This window comes from Ochotona curzoniae, unplaced genomic scaffold (genome assembly GCF_017591425.1).
Source record: "Ochotona curzoniae isolate NIBS_2020 unplaced genomic scaffold, NIBS_Ocur_1.0 scaffold_4505, whole genome shotgun sequence".
Classification (NCBI taxonomy): domain Eukaryota; kingdom Metazoa; phylum Chordata; class Mammalia; order Lagomorpha; family Ochotonidae; genus Ochotona; species Ochotona curzoniae.
In genome coordinates this window covers 25104360-25122647 of record NW_024467118.1, presented here as the reverse complement: position 1 = coordinate 25122647, position 18288 = coordinate 25104360, and the positions used below count along the sequence as shown (strand labels likewise).

General features: G+C 41.7%; 1 protein-coding gene across 1 annotated transcript in view; it reads right to left on the bottom strand.

Moving 5' to 3' along the window:
• The window catches only part of LIMCH1 (LIM and calponin homology domains 1), a 319661-nt gene that overhangs the window by 63212 nt on the left and 238161 nt on the right, over window positions 1-18288 (bottom strand). The window contains 3 exon segments of the mRNA XM_040966033.1: window positions 5824-6090; window positions 7331-7583; window positions 13101-13296. Of these exon segments, the coding sequence (XP_040821967.1) occupies window positions 5824-6090; window positions 7331-7583; window positions 13101-13296 (716 nt within the window).

Here is an 18288-nt window from a genome sequence, read left to right as displayed (position 1 = left end):
GCTAGTAAATTGTGGTAGGAGACTTTGTCAGGACAGATTCAAGATGATGGTTATGGGCCATTTTCAAAGGGATCATGAAGGTCTTTTTGGAAAACGGGATCTTTAAGTTTCTGGAGGCATATAGTTTAATGGCATATAGTTTAATGGCAGAAAGTCTTAAGACTTTTTCCATTTTGTTTTATTTCTGCTTTTGTTTGGGGTGGAGGGAGACTTATCGGTGTGCCTTTGTGACACACAAACAAATCGCTGCTCCTCCACTTAAACATGAGACTGGCCTTGTTTCTAAGTAATGATGAATTATGAAACTTCATCATGTGTTATCTTCTTAGCTAATATCTGGCTTCTACAGAAAGCTTCCCAACTTTGATCTGTTTTCTGAGAAAGGGTTAAGAGAAATGTCTTCATCCTCAAAGGACAAACTCATCTCAGAAAAAAAAGACAGGAGGAATTAGCCTGACCGACAGCGAAACAGCAAGACTGTATATCATTCTGGTCAACCAGTTAGCCTACTCTTTTCTTAAACAGATTATTACCCTAAGGTGATAGCAGGTCCTCATCCCCCTCTGAATTTTGTAAAGTCCCACTATCCTTGACATGCCTAGAAAACTCCTCATTATTGTTAATTATGATTCTCAAGAAAAATTTAAAACTTGGAGTTTTGGATGGTGGTGATGCTTTGCTCCCTGAATAAAATGTCATTCGTATATGAAATCCTGCCCTTTGCTTGCACATACGACTTGCAATCTCCTGCCTGGTCCTTTCCTGGACTGTGTTTTTTCTTCTTCCCTGATTCTTAGCCAGCTCATCTGGCAAAGACTAGCTAATGTTTCCTGGCTATGATTATAAAGAATGGTCAGAGGAAAAGGACACACCACTGAATTAGCCTCTTCCAAAGCATTATGTTAACTACACACTGAAGATGACATTGAAGGTAGTAAATGTTCATTGAGCATGTACTGTGCTAGAATTTTTGCACCCTAATATTAACCTTGCAAGGCCACTGTCATCATTATCATTCCTAGTTTGGCAAGTGGAACCTTAGACTTGGTTAAGAAACCTGCCTGAAGTTGAAAATCTGGTGCTTATGTTAAATTTCAAACCCAATCTCTGAAGCCTCTACTCCATGGTCTACTCATTGTCCTACCGAAACAATGCCAGGAGCAGTTTGGAAAGTAGAGCATAGTACAAAAAAAAAAAGACATTAAATTAGTATGAGAGCTGGCACCAGAGAAGCAATTTGGTTACTAAATAAGAGAACTTGTGAGTTGTGCTCAGAATAGAGTTGTGATTTGCATTGCAGCTTACAGACAGCACTGGTGATGGCAGAATGCTAAGTAGCCATACCTTATACTATCTGTACAACCCCATAGGGTTTACAAAGCTCTTTCAAATCCCTATCCCATTGTGGGGGCACATAACCCAGACACTCTACTGCACCATGGTGGAAGCAGATCTCAGCTTAAAGCTTGTAAGTCCAAGAACAGCATGAGTCCTGGGCTTCCACTGATGCAGAATTCTTCAGAATAACATATACACACTTATGCAAATGATCCTGTCAAGTTTTGATGCCAATTTGAGCAGGGAGAATCTGTTACCTTATGCATCATGTGAACCCAGCCAGGCTACAGATTTTCCTGTGTGTTTCTTTTTAGGCTCAATGCCCAGTTTGGCAGGACTCCTGTCTAGTGATCTCAATTTAGATACGTGGACTTACTAAAAGCGAGTTGAAGAAAGCTTTCCATATCACTGGCTACTTAAAAACATTCCCTATCCACTTGAAACACTGTCATAATGAGTGATTTTTTTCCTTGCTAATTGCTTGAATCTTGCAATTCCAGAGCCTCAAGGCAGACTGTTTACAATAATTACACAAACTCTGAGCTGTCACTGTTAGTTATGAAATAAAGGAAATAGGGATGAGGGAATGCCAAAGTTCATAGAAAATGTGTGTGTGTGTTTTAAATATACATGGGTTTCAAAGCATTTTGGACCAAAATAGACTTTTTTTCCATTCCATCTTTCCACGAACATTGATAGGTGTTCAGTTACCCAATAATGAGATGACTTTTCTGTCTTTCTGAGAGGGATCTTCAAAAGTACAGTTTATTATGAAATTGGCATATTGGGCTTGATTTTCCAGTCTGGGCAGTCCACATATACATATCCCAGATGCAGTGACTTTCCTGACAACAATGTCAGGTAGGAATTATGATGAAGAGACTATCAAAAAACTCTAGTTCTAAGTTAAACAAAATAAAACAAAAACTCATCAAAAAAAAATCTAACAAACGAAAAACAAGTTAAGGTTTTCATGATAGAACAAATGATGAACCCAAAGTAAGGCAGGAGAAGGAAAAAGCACTTGTCTCAAAATTTCTAAGGCTTGCGTATTTCAGAGCGACTGGGATAGTGAAGAGCTGGCATTTTCTTTCCTCCTCTTTCACCTGGCCACACATAAGCAGCCAGCTCAGATTGGCAGTCCCCTTGTTCTATTGAAAGAAACTGGGCTCTCCAGAAAGGCCTGTTAGTCATTCTGGGAATGTCACTGGCAATGGCTGGCAGGGCAGCCAACAACTGGTGCCATATGGGTCCTGCAAGCCATGTGCCTGCCTCACCCTAGCACCCGCTGACCTCCTCGGCAGTGACCAGGAGCTAGAAGCTGGCCAGGAGGGACATGAGCACTTATGAGTCCGGTGTTTGCTGTATCTGCTCTTCCTCTAAAGCTCTCTAAAATGTCTATTGTTCCATGGGGACTTTTTGTCTCTCTGTAATTAATTACTATGTGGTTGAGAAGACTCAACCAGCAGAATATACTGAAACATATGAAAACAATTAGAAATGAAGTTACAATCACACGAAACCTATAATTCAGTGCAATTTTTTTTTTTAACTTCTCCAGAGGGAAGCACCAAGTGAAAGAACTTGAATCTTTGTGACATTTTAATTCGGGGGAAGTGAACTATGGTTCTTGTTTTATCCTCTCAAAAAAAAAAAAAAAAAGAAAGAAAAAGAAAAAACAGAAGTCTTGGCTCTTTTTTTTTGGCAGATTCTTAGATTTGAGGGAGTAATTAAGTTAACGAAATTCTAAAATAGAAGTAAAAGAGATTTATATACTTTTTTACTTTATTGGAAGTCCTATAAATACTGAACTCTGCACATTTATAAAGAAGTTCTACTTTCTGTCCCCTGATGCTAAGTCATCTCCTGACATATTTTTTTGACAGGAAGCTTGGGACTGCTAGGCCTCTAACCTCACATAAAAATGGAATTAACAGGCATCTTTGCTCCTTTTTGTATATTGCAGTAAAAATAGGCCAAGGAGGTGTCTGGTGATGTTCATACTTGGGAAACAAGCAAAATCAAAACAATGCCATCTGAAAAGGCAAGGCTTTGTTCTTTGTCTACAATCTGCAACTCTTGCCTGGGCCTCCACACTTGCATTCGTTTCTGTACACACACAGCTTTCCCAGCAGAGACAGGGCCCCCAAGAATCACCCTATGTGTCTTACTGGGTTCTAAGATCTGATGGCCAGAATCTTCCGGATGCTGAGGATGAGAGGCCAAGGTTAAGATGCTCTGAGAGACATCTGCAAATGTCAGTGATTCCCATTGCCACATACCAAGAATCCTTTTCTTGTTCATGATAGGATTTTCATTCTAGTGAAACTACTTTCTGCTACTTAAAAGCATGATCCCAAATGTGGATAAACCTACAATGGCTTTCGATTCTGATGTGGCTTACAAAAAGTAAGAACTAGTTATGCCAGGCTGGTGGCATGATATATATGCAACCCTTATGAGTGAACTAACAGCTGGAAATGGTGTCTAACAAATGGATTCGAGGTGTCTGGGGCAGCTTGTTGTGTTGCTTTTAGGAATACGTGTAACTGTCTTAAACTCAATTTTAAATGCTAAGTCAGAATATTGGAGGTGTGATGACTTGCAGACTTCTGCTTAATTAAAGGGAACTAATGAGTGAAACAAGAATTAAGCCAGAAAACAGGAAATATAGATGAGAGAAGAAAATAACATTAATATAATATGCATCTATCAACATCGCATTTTCAAATTAACCCATGATTCTATATGTATTTACCACTTGGGAATAGTCATAACAGAACTCTGTGTTTTATCACAAAATAAACTTTTCATTTATTGACATGGGCAAGTACCCCCACAAAATGCCCAGTCATTGGCCAGTCTCTTTTGCTGCATCACCATTTCTCCTGGATATGTTAAACCAGCTTAAGGAAGTGCCCCACTCATTTCCCTATCCTTGTTACAGACTAGAAATGATGGTGTCCTTGGTGAAATTTAACCTCAGGTTTTCACATTAAATACTGATTTTAATGTGATTAAAAGTGGAGGTCTGTATATCAAAGATATGGAAGGTTAAAATTCTGGGTAAGCTCACACTATTACCTTTATTACTTATTCTTTTGTGTTCTAGGATGAAAGACAGAAGCAGGGAAGTCTGAAAAGTGGTGTGTGGTATTCCTAACAGTAAGCCCTGTCTCTGGTACAAGTAGATGCTTACAGGATGCAAAAAAAGTACATGTCTGGCAAGGTCTCAGGATCAAAATGCAAGACTTTTTAGACTACTGCTGTTATTCTTAAGTTTCTTTAACATAACTCTTCATTATTTCAGAAGCCCAGAGAACAACTTATATCACAAGTACAATTATATGTTGGGACTTTTTAGAAGCCCATACATGTTTAGAACAAGCATGACCCTGGGATATCATAGAAGCGGAAGAAGTATATTTTTGGGGTTTCTTTAATCAATACAAAGCTATTCTGGGATTAAATTCACATAAGTGAATGTTGGGTCTTTCAATTAAGGACTGAACCACAGAAATAACCACATTTGGAATTGTGAACCGAAATGGAAAATGTTTGGTTAAATATGTGGAAGGCAGATGTGATGCTGTGGTTAGAAAATTGGAACCTGGCTACTAGGCCAGTGCTGCCCTCTGCCAGGCATTTACTATCCCTGGTTCTGTTTCCTCTTCTGAGAAACAAGTATATCACCAACCTCTTAAAATTAAACAGAGCAGCAAGTGACAAAGGGATTTCAATAGTCAAATTGTTATGAATGTCAATTTGCCAAATAAATTCTGCACTATTATACTTTTTAAAGATTGTTGTATTTAATATGCATGAAAAATGAACCAGCTTCTCAAAACATTGAACAAACACAGTTTTCTGTGGCTTCGATCATTCTGGTTTTCCATCTGTCATGGAATATGAAGCCGTCAGGGATGTGTACTTGGGCCACAGTTACAACTGAGCAAAGTCATTATCACATTCTTTGTTTTTGACTCAATATGCTTTGGAAATGAGACTAACTTGCTACTCCCTTGGGACATTTTTGTAAGCCAGTTGCTCTTTCCAAAGAGAGTGTTCCTCATTTCAAAGAAACTGACAGTTTTCTAGGGATGGGAACTGAAAGAGAAAGATTTGAGCCATTTAGGAGTAGTGTGAAAATTAACAAGCCACAAACAACAGGAAAATATGACGTTACCACTGGGTAAATCCTGCAGTCCGCAAGTTACTGACCACAAATGCATGACTAGGATGAAGTCTAACCAAGCAGCAAGGAACTCACACTTCACCTCGGTTTCAAATAACCGAGCACTTAGCAGAGACATGCCCAAAGGCTGATGGCTGTCTAATTCTAATTTGCTCAGAGTAGGGAATGTGATGCAATGGGACAAGCAGTAAATGGAAAACCCAGCTGAACACTGCGACTCACTAGACAGATCCCAAGCCTCCAGGCATGCAGAAGGGCAGCCAGCCTAACCCTCAGTGGGCGGAGCTGACCTGGCAAAGCGCTGTGCAGCTGGCATGACCTTGATTCCTGCTTGCTCTAGCCTTCTGCGCTTTCGGACTTCGGCAGCACCTTTTTCTTCTGACCGGGGCACAGGTGCTGCTGCAGTTTCCTCTGCAGGAGGCTGCCCCTTACCACTGCCGTGGGATAATCCTAACCCTTCATCAGAAGGATTTCCACCAGGATCCATCTGGCTGATGGGGTCCTCTTCCCCTGGAGACCCTGCTTCACTTTCCTCTTCCTCTATTGTTTCAGGATAGCTATTGAGTTGGACAATATGGTTTACCAAACCAATAGACTGGGCAGAGGAAGCCAACCATATGCCACCTTCCAGCCACTCTGATATAACATTTAACTTCAAAAAATTACACATCATAGTAGGTAATATGACCTTGGTAAAGCGAGAAAAATTAAATGTAGCCATTCACTAATACACTGCATCATATTCTTATCGCTGATTAAGAACTATTCCAAAGTTGATATTGATAGCAAATGTCTTCTCTGTTGGAAAGGTGAAATTCATTAGACTCATTCAATAGTTACAATCAAAACATCCACTTAGTGAAAAACATAGATAATAAAGACAAGTCTCCCCAACAGTTTGTTTTATTGTAAGATCCTCAGAGGCAAGGACTGTGTCTTATCTATTTTGGGGCCCCTAGGGTCTATAAGATAATCTACCACATAGAAGATGCTCAAGAAGTACTTGCTAAATAAATGAGAAAATAAATATAAATGCATATTCAGAGACCAAGGGAAAAAAAATACTGCTTGATTCTTTAAAGCAGGAGTGAGGAATATCCAGTCCATTGGCAGTACAAAGCCCACAAAATCATTTAGTCTAACCTTGCCAAGGAAACTTCAAGTGGAACTTGAAATTCAATAAATCTATAGCAGGTTAATTTTTAAGCTGATAATTTTGTATGTACCACAAATGATGTCGTAAATATCCAAATGGCCTCTGGAAGAATACAGGTTGCCCACTTTTGCTTTACATAGGTGAGACGTTCAGTGCATCGTCCATTTACTACCATTGCTTCCTTATATAATGGTGAAGCACACTCCTACACGTTGCTTACACAGCTAAGCTTGTATCTAGATGAACTTGCATCTTAATCAAAGGAGTCTTTCTGCATAAAGATACAAGACATTCTACATAGAACAAGATTATTAGGAGTCGGCAGTCTCCATAGAAAGATGCAGATGACAAACTCTTTGTTCTGTATGTCCTCTCAATAGAACCGGCTTTACACACCTGCTTGTTAGATAAGGATTTGTTGAATATCGACTGCGTGCTAGACGTTTTGCTAGGTCCCCTCGGGAAACTGATATTTTATCATGGCGAAGATAGAGAATCTGTCCTAACCCCTTCACCCCCACTCCTTTGTAATCATCCATCCAAGTTCAGAATGGTGACATAACCCCACTCACAGCCAGGAGCTGCAGTTCCTATGCCACTCAAACCCAGCTGGGAAGAGAGTAGCACAGACCAGGCCTTACCTAAAGGGCCTCTCGCCACCGAGCGGGGAGGTGGCAGTGCTCCAACTCTTCCGGTATTCTTCTCTCTCAGCCTTCTTCTTTCTTAGAGGAGCAGGGACGTAGGCCGTCTGATTGCTTTTGTTGGGGAGGTATTGGTTAAAAGGCACTGCTGATTTCGGCTCACCATGGGAAGTCCGTCGCGCAGACATGTCATCCTTCTTCACATCTGGTAGCTTCCGATGTGGCAAGTCGGACTCAGAGTCACTTCCTCTCCCTGGGGAAGAGGAGAAGGGTGCTGGGCTAGCAGGGAAATTCCCAATGTCATATCCACAGTAGTAAGGACATGATCAGATCTGCAGGTCCCAGTGATTTCTCCCCCTAAATGATTGGAAAATAAATCTAAGGTAGCAGTCTAAGTTAGTCCCAAGTCAGGCAGAGGCACTCAATTCTAATCAGGAGAAAACTAACACATGAAAAATATGCTGAATCAAAACAGAAAAAAAAAGCACTTTGGCATAGGTATCCATCTTTATAATGATGGTTGATCAATTTTAGTCAACGAGAACAATACAAGACTTTCTAATTCTGTTGATTACATATAGAAATATACATATTTACACTTCAGAAGAGACTTAAATGAAAGAGCTAAGAGAGGTGGCAGCCTGGCAGAAAGGCAGTGCACAGGGAATTAGACTAGTTACACTTCATTTTGAGTCCCCTCTTCCTTAACTGTGGCACTTTGTACACGATCCATCACCCACTGATACCTGCTTTCTGATCTATAAAATGAGGATGATAATACTACCGACTTCATAGGACTGCTGGAATAATCAGACTCATCTGAAACTACCAGTACAGAGCTTAACATAGAATAACATTAATAAATGCTGGCTACTCTGCCAGAATGATTCAGGGTCAGTTGAAAATGCACCAGGCACTCCTAGACTGGTCTCCAGCATACTTGATTGTCCTTTTCTATAAAACAGGAATGAAATGATTTGCCCTGCAGATGAAATGATAAAATACATTTAAGAGTTAAGAGCACTGATCATAAACAAGTTGTTCATTGTTACAGATGAAATATTCAGCTTATGAATTATTTATGCCGCTTGCTTTCAGCTGTCCTTCCAAGTTCGAACCATTTTGAGGCTTGTTCAAATTTGATTCAGGACTTAGCTCCCTCCCCACCCCAAGTCTTTTAGTAAGTGTATCTTCTGCAGTGTCTAAAATGTTGACAATCCTCTCTGAGTGGCTTTATATGCAAATGCCGTCTGGCCTTGTGGCACTTTGAGATTCATTTCTTCATGTGACAGCTCCATTTAGGTCTATTACAGGAGTGACAGGGGCCCCAAAACTTGGGCCATTTTCTGCTGCTTTTTCCCCACTTGATAAAGGCTGGGAAGAACAGACTCAGAGACGGAAGGGGCCCCTTCTGCATGAATGGCCAGCAACTGTGCTGAAATCCCAGTTTCTGTTCTTCCAACACCCAGTGAGAGCTCCCTTCTCTTAGACACATCCTTCTTTGGATGTTTAGTATCCTAAGGTAAGTATCACATTTTATTGAGCAAACAACTGAATGAAAATTATTCTTCTATCAACCATGAAAGCTTAGTAAGTAACACAATAGTTTCATCTCAGGTCCCTCAATTCTGTCCTACAACTCTGGACTTTATTTGTGTTGATATCTGAAACATGAGTGTCCTTCAAAAAAATCATGGAATTGTGTATTGTGAAAAAAATGCATGGGTTTTCAATTTGTTTTGCACTGAAATAAACTATCTTTTAATTTGACTTTCTATGAACTTTCTGAAATACCCTCTTATATTACCTAAAATATATTAAGTGCAAGTTTTGAAGTATATTATTTAACACCTAAGAAGGGAAGCTTTGAGCATACATCTTAATAAACATTAACTTACAAATGCCTTAGGGCATTATAGCTTAGCTGTAGGAAGTGTAGCTTTTTGGACTTAGGATCCAGGATCTAATTTCAGTCCCAGTGCCTGCTAGCTGTGGACCCTGAAGAAGTCAAGTTTCTTGAATTTCTGAGTCTGCATGGGACACACTGAGTGATAATATGGTTCTCAGAGATTGTTATGAAGATTAAATGAGACAGTGCAAAACACCTGGGAAGTAGCTGACGGTAGTTACAGTAGATGTTAGCACTTTCATTTAATCTGATGCCAAGAAGTCAAAAGATTTTGAGTTCACCTCTTCCTGCAAACTCAGATATTTATTATGGTGACTTCTCTATTTACACCCAAAATTAGGGAGATGGAAGCTGGTATCATAGCATAATAGGTAAGACTACTACCAGCAACACCAGCATCCCAAGTTGGTACTGGTTTGAGTCCTGGCTACTCCATCTCCAATTCAGTTCTCTGCTAACATGCATGGGAAAAGAAGAGGAAGATGGCCCAAGTGCTTGAACCCCTGTTACCTTGTGGACGACTCAGAAGAAGCTCTTGGCTTTAGCATGGCCCAGCACTGGCTGTTGCTGCCATCTGGGAGTGAACCAGTGAATGGAAGATCTCTCTGTCTCTCCCCACTCTATATAACTCTGACTTTCAAATTACAACAAACAAAACTTTAAGACAACAAAATAAAGATGGGAGACACAACAGAGCATGTGGTGGTGATGCAATTTGTGTGCTCCTTCCTTTCCAGGAGGCCGTGTGTCTCTCTTCCTCTTGCAACAAGCAGGGGTTCTTCTGTTGTTCAGGTACAACTAAAGCCCTTTTACTTTTCAATTTCCCTCTACCACTTTCATTGCTCTCATTCCTAATTTCTCTCTCTTTCATCTAAAATACAAGATATTTGGGCACCATGATGCATCATATTTACCAACAGAGTCTTAATTTTAAAAGTACCTGGGGCCTGGCATGGTAGCCTAGGGCTTAAGTCCTTACTGTGCATGCTCTGGGATCCCATATGGGTACCAGTACATATCCTGGCTGTTCCAATTCCCTTCCAACTCCCTGCTTGTGACATGGCAAAGAAATAAAGGATGGCCCAAAGCCTTGGGACCCTGCACCCACATGGGAGACCTGGAAGAAGTTCCTGGCTCCTGGCTTTGGATCAGCTCAGCTCCAGCCATTGTGGCCACTTGGGGAGTGAACCAGCAGATGAAAGAGCTTTCTTTCTGTATCTCCTTCTCTCTATAAATCTGACTCTCTGATAAAAATAAGTTAATTTTTAAAAATGAAAGTACCTGAGTGAAAGATTTTGCATTTTTGCTGTCTCCTTTTTAAGAGGTTTATTTTATATATTTTAAAGGCACAGTGATAAAGAGAAGGGGAGACAGATCTCCCATCAACTGATTCACTTTCCAAATGCTCACAATGGCTGGGTTTGAACCAGGTAAAAGCCAGAGCCCACAGCTCCATTTAGGTCTACTACAGGAGTGACAGGGGCCCAAAGACTTAGGCCATCTTTTGCTACTTTTTTCCTAGGAGCATGAGCAGGAAGCTGGATTTGAAGTGGAGCAGCTGAACATGAACTGGTGCTCAGATAAAGGGTGCCAGCATTGGCAGGCAACAGGCTCCTGCATCTTTTCTTCAGTGAAGCTCATCAAATGGTCCAGATGGGGTGTCAGTGAAGGTGAACGAGGAAGTGGGTAGCTCTGTAGCAAGACAGACTGGCAGAATTGACCGTGGAATCTGTAGAATCCCTGCCAGGCAGCTCTTATGCCATGAGGGACTCATAATTACTTGTGTTGAATAAGTCAGCAGACATCAATCATAATAAGAAAGCTCTCCACATGAGCCAATACACAGTTTAAGTATTTCCTGGGACAACTTTCCCTAATTATGAGTCCTAGAAAATACATTTTCAAGATTTAACAACAACAATATATATATATATATATATTCTCCCAAATTTGGAAGTGTTTGTTAGGACTGGTGATCTCCTTGATTAGTATCATTTAAAAAAATAGCATAAACTCTTAGGAAACAAACATGTATTTGGCTGAAATCACGGGACTTTCTTTTAAAAGCAAATTAAACAAATGTGTTGTCTTTTAAAACCTCATTAGCTCTTGATTAGTTTATGGGAACATAAGCCTTAAGGTATCAGATTGATTGGTAAAATCTGTGTGTATGATGCTCTTTCATGAACGGTGTTTGGTAAAGCTAAATTTTATGTTCTTTAGATGGAGAAAATATTTGTCAAAAGGCTCTAGCTTATCAATCTTAATTGCTGCAAACTAACTTGTGCCTCAATACATATTAGTATAATATTAGTAATCACCAACTCAAATCCCTTCAAGATGTGGTTCATCACAGATTCTGAACCCCTCGAAGCTTATGACAAAAAAATACAGGGCCTGTATTACCAGTTATAAAAAGACTAGCTTGAGGAAAATGCAATAAAGCACAATCAAAACAATATGGATGAAATAACTTGGTTAAATAAGTTTCACAAAAGTAAGTCTATTTCTTCGGTTTGGTGAAGACTCAAGTAGATGGTAGGCTTGGCATTTCCCTTCTAGTTTTGTGGGTGGTACAGAAAGATGTCATAAAATTTTAGAAATATTTTTCAAGAGACTCACAATGCAGCATGGAATTCTTTAGGGGTCATAGACTATGGGGCCCTGAGGCTAACATATTCGCTGGAAAGTTTAAGTTCTCAACAAAAGCAATAGGGCAGTCATTCTAGAATGAAACACCCATTAGACCAAGAGAAAACTGAGTAAATTAGGCTTAAGAGCATAACTTTGGGGCTTACTCTGTGAGTCCGATGTGGTCTTACTACTTCCTGGCAGTGATTTTTTTTTAATCATTTACAGTTGGGGTGATTCTTTCATTTATCCAAGGCTCATTCGTGAAACAAAGATAAGAAAAAGAGATGCTTTGTGCTTATTAATTATCTTGGGACCTGGATACATCTGTCCATCAAACGTGTTGGTAGTATTGAATTTCTCAGCCAAAAGCAATCTTTAAGCTACAAAGGTAATCTTGATCTCAGAAAGTAGGCTTGTATCTAGGAACACTACCTTCAATTAAACAATATATATTTTAAAAGAAACAAACAAAAACTCCTTAACTTTCTGCAAGTTTGCACATGCAGAGCCAGGTCCTCATCTCTATCTGAAATTACTAAGGTACAAGACAAGGAAGGCAAATAGCTTCTGCAAAAAAGGCATTTGATTTATATCAGGTCCTCTGACTGCACATTTTTGTAAAGAAAAAGGATCATTCCTCAGAGGTGACATAAAATCCATGGGATTTCAATCAAACCCACAAGCAACAGGCAACCTTGGTTATACACTATACAGTAACGGCCACCTGCAGTGCACCAGCCCCTGCTCAAGCATCACAAGTGCCAAACAGATTGCCAAAAATGTGCCAATTAAAGTGACAAGATTCCAGGCTCCAGAACATTCATAAGCATGGACAGTGCATTTCCAGTTTGCTGGAAATGGATCTATTTGCACTTGCACACAATGGTACTCACTCAAACATTTCCCTTCCTCCTACCCAGGGCACATAAGCCTCTGGCACACTATTTATGAGTTTATGGTCTACGCAGAGGGTAATTCACAGGGAGGAATGATGAACCACATTTTCCAGTTGAAGATCCCCTCACTGAGGCAATGCTTAACGACACTGCCTGCAAAGCCAGCCCAAACCGAAAAGATCCTGAAAAAACAGACATTTTTCCCCTACCACTTTACAAACACCGGCATCCAGCAAAGCCCACCTTCCCGATGCCCAGCGCTGCTCCAGGGACAATGTTGCCCTGTGTAGGCTAAGTCTATGATTTGCAGTTTGTGAGGACAGCAACGTACCATCACTGCTTCCCCTGAGCACTACATCCGGTGAAGGTGTCTGCCTGGAGCGGGAGCCAAAAGAATCCAGGCTATCGAAGGAGTCATCGCGGCCGTGGCGAGGAGGCGAGAGGGAGTCGCTGCGCTCGGAATCCCAGCAGTCGATGTAGCCGCTGTCTCGGATACTGCGCTTGGGACTCTCAATGTCATCGGTCTCCTGTCCAGAAATAAGACGAATGGATTATAGATATCACTGCCCCAGACGGAGCGCCTTCATTATCAGAAAGAATCAGTCTCCAGCCATCTCCCTCCTCCCCAAATCCAGCTCATCTTGTCACTCTGAAGAGCTTCTGACAAACCGTTAGGGAATGGGTTATCCCCTGCAGGTCACCATTGCATTCCTTGGTGCTTCTCTCCTGCACTTTCCCAAGCATTTCCCCAAAGATGCTCCCAGTACCTCAAATTCTGAATAGTTAAAAAACAAACAAAAAAGTAAAGAAATAAGAATAAAGGACCACACCGTTTGGATTTGCAAGAGCACAACAACAGACAAAAACAAGAGCCACAAAGCAGACCCTTCACCTTGCCCTGTCTCTCGGAGTCCATAGCTGCATGTCTGTCCTGGCAGCAAGCCGTGCAATTGCTCCCGTTTGCGCCGTCTGGCAGACACCGGCAGCATTTGTTTCTGTCGCGCTATCGGTCCTGCAGAAGCCTAGAGGTGCACGCTTCCCTGTCCTGCTACCTTGGAGGGAATTCCAGTTCTGAAAGGGAGCTGTCTTTCTGAGGCAAGAAGTTAAAAAAAAAAGGGGGCGGGGGGGAGGGAAGCCGTGAAAAATGTGCAAACAGCTTTTCCCCTGATGCCTCAGAAGAAACCAGGCATGCTCGCGCTCTCGGCCAGTACTTGGCGCTGGGGGAGCTGCAAGCACTTGTAGCTGACCCACATGTTCAGAGCAGGGAGAACAATGGCTGTCTTTGACAGCCCGTGATTATAAATTCTTTCCAGCACAAGCAGCACATACTAAAACACTGAAACCCCAGCAGAAGAAAGGTCAGTTAAAGCCGTCCTCACCCTCGTATTATAATAAAAGCCTTGTTCCCACCAGAGCCTTCGCCTTCATTACAATAGTCCCGGCTGACGAAAACAAAAATAACTCTGGTCACTCAAAGATAAACCTCACTTTAATATACCCCCAGACTGTTGCTTAAGAGGAGGGCTGTGGGTGACTTTGCAAAGGCTGGGAAGTCACTAAGAAGACTTCCCAGAATACTTACAAAGGTCCCTGTCCCCTTCCCAACAAAGAGGAAAACATAAAGAAATGTTCTCCCTCTTAGCGAGTTTGGAGACTGCTCAAGACCGCCTGAGAGCTCGCTGGAGCCCACGCCTTTGCAGGAAGCACCTTTGCTCCCTGCCTGGGTCAATTATCTCCAGTTCCCCAGACCTGCTCCCAGCAGGAGGGATGGGGTCTGCCATTCACAAGGCACAGGCACGTTTTGCATTAGGGGAATAGGTGAGAGGGTAAGGGCAGGGGCAGCGTGCAGAGGAGACCCCTGCAGGCTCTGCACTGATGCTCTCTGAATGCTCCTGAAAAAGTTGTCCCCAAGTTGGCTTCTATGAGTCCAGCTGAGCTGACCCTCTAGAGCAAGGCAGGCATTTGCACTATGAAAATTATGGTGGATTACTTGCAGGTCAAAAGTTAACCACAACCTGAACAAATGTCAGTCTTCACCAGCTGGGAAAGGAGGAGAAAGGAGGAGTTCAGGATTTACTGCAAAGTCTGGAACAAAAATACAAGAAATGATCTGGGATTTATCTACCAAGAACGCACCAAATGGTTACAAATGTGAAGACCACTTTTACTGAACACTCAGTAGGTGCCTGGTGTTTACCTGATGCATTTTAAACATTGTGTTATCTGATCCTCACAACACCCAATGTTGTGTTAACACTCTCCTTATTTTACAGAAGAGAAAAATTAGGATCCGTGGGGTTAAATGACACAGCAAGCAGCAAAGTTGTGACTCCAATGCAGGACTCTCTCCATATTCTAAATGGTAAACTAAGTCATCTTTGGGTCAGGTCCAGCTGTGGCCACCGGTACCTTCTCCTCCACTTACTGGACACACACTATGTCCTTATCCTGTGCACGATGCTACCTTGGCCTCAGACTTCTGGCTTAATGCCTTTAAAATGTCAAGATCTCTGTACTCTAAATACCACAAAAAAAGGAAGTTAAAGGAAATGGTTAAGAGCATGTTTTTGGAAACAAGACAGAACTCTGGCTGCGTTTCTTGTTAGCTGCATGACCTTAGGCAAGAGATTTCACCTTACTGGAACTCATCTATAAGCTAGAGTAATAACAACATCCATCTTTCAGGGTTGCTGGGCAAGGTTACATGTGCTAATACATGAAGAGCTTTCAGAAAAGTGCCAGATGCAGAACAAGTACTCTAAAACTATCAGCTGTGGATATAATTACTACCAGTTGCTTACTCGGGTAGGTGAATTTCAATAGGTAAATCACATAGCACTTGTGAATGTAGTTAATGGCACAACTTCACCTCCATCCTCATTCTCCACTGTACTTCAGATCTGGGCAATTTGGATCTAGTTCTCTATCAGAGCACGCTATACAGGATATACAGGGAGCTGGACCACTGGTCACTTGTGGATGTGACACTCCTATAGACAGCTTGGTGCAGTATCATCAAATGGTACTTTCAAGGGAACAGCTCAAATGTTTTCCTCCCCCTTCCTCTAGAAACCACAGATGACAACAAAGGAAGAAAGAGAAAGTCAACATGCCTGCTAGAGCTTCGGCTGTTGTCTCATAGTTATGGGAAAGATAAATAAAACAGCCGTTATGTTCATGACTGAAGAGAGAGAATGGTGAAACCCTGCATCAAGTGTGTGAGAATCAGGTGCTGTGGCTGTCCTTGGTTAAGTCAACCCTCCTGCCTCCACCACCCAAACACTACCTCAAGACCCAGTGGTGAAGTAGAGGCCATGGCTTCTACTGGGACTAAAGACATGGACATTAGTCAGAGTCAGGTAGACAATTTGTCCAGCTTTTTTCAAGCCATCACATTTTATTATTATTATTATTATTATTATTGAGCTTTTGTGAGAAAGGTGATCTCTGTATGAGACGACACAAAAGCCAGCACAGCCTCAATTCTGCTTTTGTGGGAGCTAATGACATCATCTGGACTTCTTACTGAGTAGTCCAGTAGCTTTCTGTCTTAAAACACTGAGCATTCCAGGATGGAAGATTCAGATCAGTTTCTTGTGCTAACTGCTTGTTGTTCTTATAGAAGTGTGTTCATGAACTAGTAGCTTCTGAGAACTTTTTGAATTATTCTACTCATCCGTCTCCTTCTTATCCTCTGTCATAGATAATGAGAACCAGCTAGGATTGGTGCACAACTTACGGCCTCCAAAAAATCCAGATGCCTGTTTAACCACTCAACATTCTCTGCTTCCTTCATGATTTATAGGGCAGCTATACCTATTCTGGAATGGCTCAGGGTTCTACCTCTCCTGTATGATTACTCATGCTTCATCCACCACCAATTCCATAACTATTTCTTGGGCATCTTTTATGTGGCAGGCACTGTTCTAGTCCTGGGGGCAAAATATTATGCAAAAATTCACAAATATTGTGCCCTTATGAGCCTTACGTTCTGCTAGAAAAAACAAAAACAAAGAACATACAATACAATGTCAGGTGATAAGTATCATGAAAAAACCCACCAAACCAAAGCAAAACAGAAACAAGACAGGTTAAGGAACTAGCAGTTGACAGTAGTTTCCAGGTGAGGCTCAGTCTTGCACTTGGCTGCCCATCATGTTTTCTCCTCTTTGTCCCTTCTAGAAGGATGTCCTCTATCTCCTGAAAAGGGCTCAACCATGATAGCCCCTTTGATCCCAGGGTCTAGTTCAGGAGTTGGACTCACATGAATCAGGGTAAATTGTTAGAAACTACACTTTGGGCTAAGGGAGAAGTACTTCCTGCCCTTTGGGAGCAAGTCACTGGAAGCAAGTGATGCTGAGGATACTACTGGTTGTTTCTTGCTGGAAGGGAATGCTTGCCCATGGGAGGAAGGAATGAATACAAGGAGAGATCAAAAGAGACTAGAGCAAGATGTAAGGAGACAGAACCTACACAGTTGACTTTCTAGTTTCAGTCTTGAGATCTCCAGACACCCCAACCTCCATGGCTCTCACATCAATCTCAGGATTTTCCCAGAACTCCTCCTTGTTGAGCTTCAGTGATCCCCTCTTTGGGAGGCTTTCCCTGACATAGCAAGTCAGAGTAAAAGCTCACAGTCTCTGTGTTTGCAGAGATCCTTGGACCCTAGGACTACAGTATCAATCTATGCATAACCTCCTATCTGCCAAACTAAAGCTAAGGGCTCTGCAAGCTTATCTATGTTATTTAGAATTTGATAAGTTACACCATAGCTAATACTTTTTATGCATATTTCTCCCACTAGAAAAAATACCATAAAAACAATTTCTGGCTAATCTCCTTGGCAAAAGGGAAAACTTTAATTTCAAACTTATTCCAACCTGTGTATGTGGAGAAACTCCAGTTGTCCCTCAGTAGTTGTTCGACACTGCTCTCTAGTGAAAACAGCCATACATTTTAGCTGAATTAAAGTCAACTTTGTCTTTTCCTGTAGCTTGGTGTAGATGTGTGACCCAGTTCAAGTTGGTAAGATAAAAGCAGGGGTTGCTTTAGTCTACTTTTTGCTGCTATTAACAGAAAGCTGCCGACCAGGCCATTCACAAGGAGGTAGATTTTTCAGAGTTCTGTAAGCAGGATGTCCAACATCGAAGGGCAGCATGGAGTGAGGGTCTTCTTGTTGCCTCCATCCCACAGTGAGAGGGCTCAATTGTAACCCAAAGCTCCTCCTTGCCTAACTAACACCTTTTCATGGTGCCACCTCCTAATACTGTCACAATATTTGCACTGGTTGCTATGACAGCTACATTATAGCTGGAATTTTGGAGGAGACGTCCAAACCACAGTACAAGAAGCATAGGCTCTAACTTCCCAGAAGTGTGCATAAAGGGAGGAGATAGGCCCTTCTCCCTTGTTCCTCCCTTTTCCTGGCTTGAATTGGACATGACAGCTGAAGCCTAAACCTACACCTTGGGCTGGCAAGTGAGAAGATGAAAGCTGAGGATGGTGGCACAAATGCAATG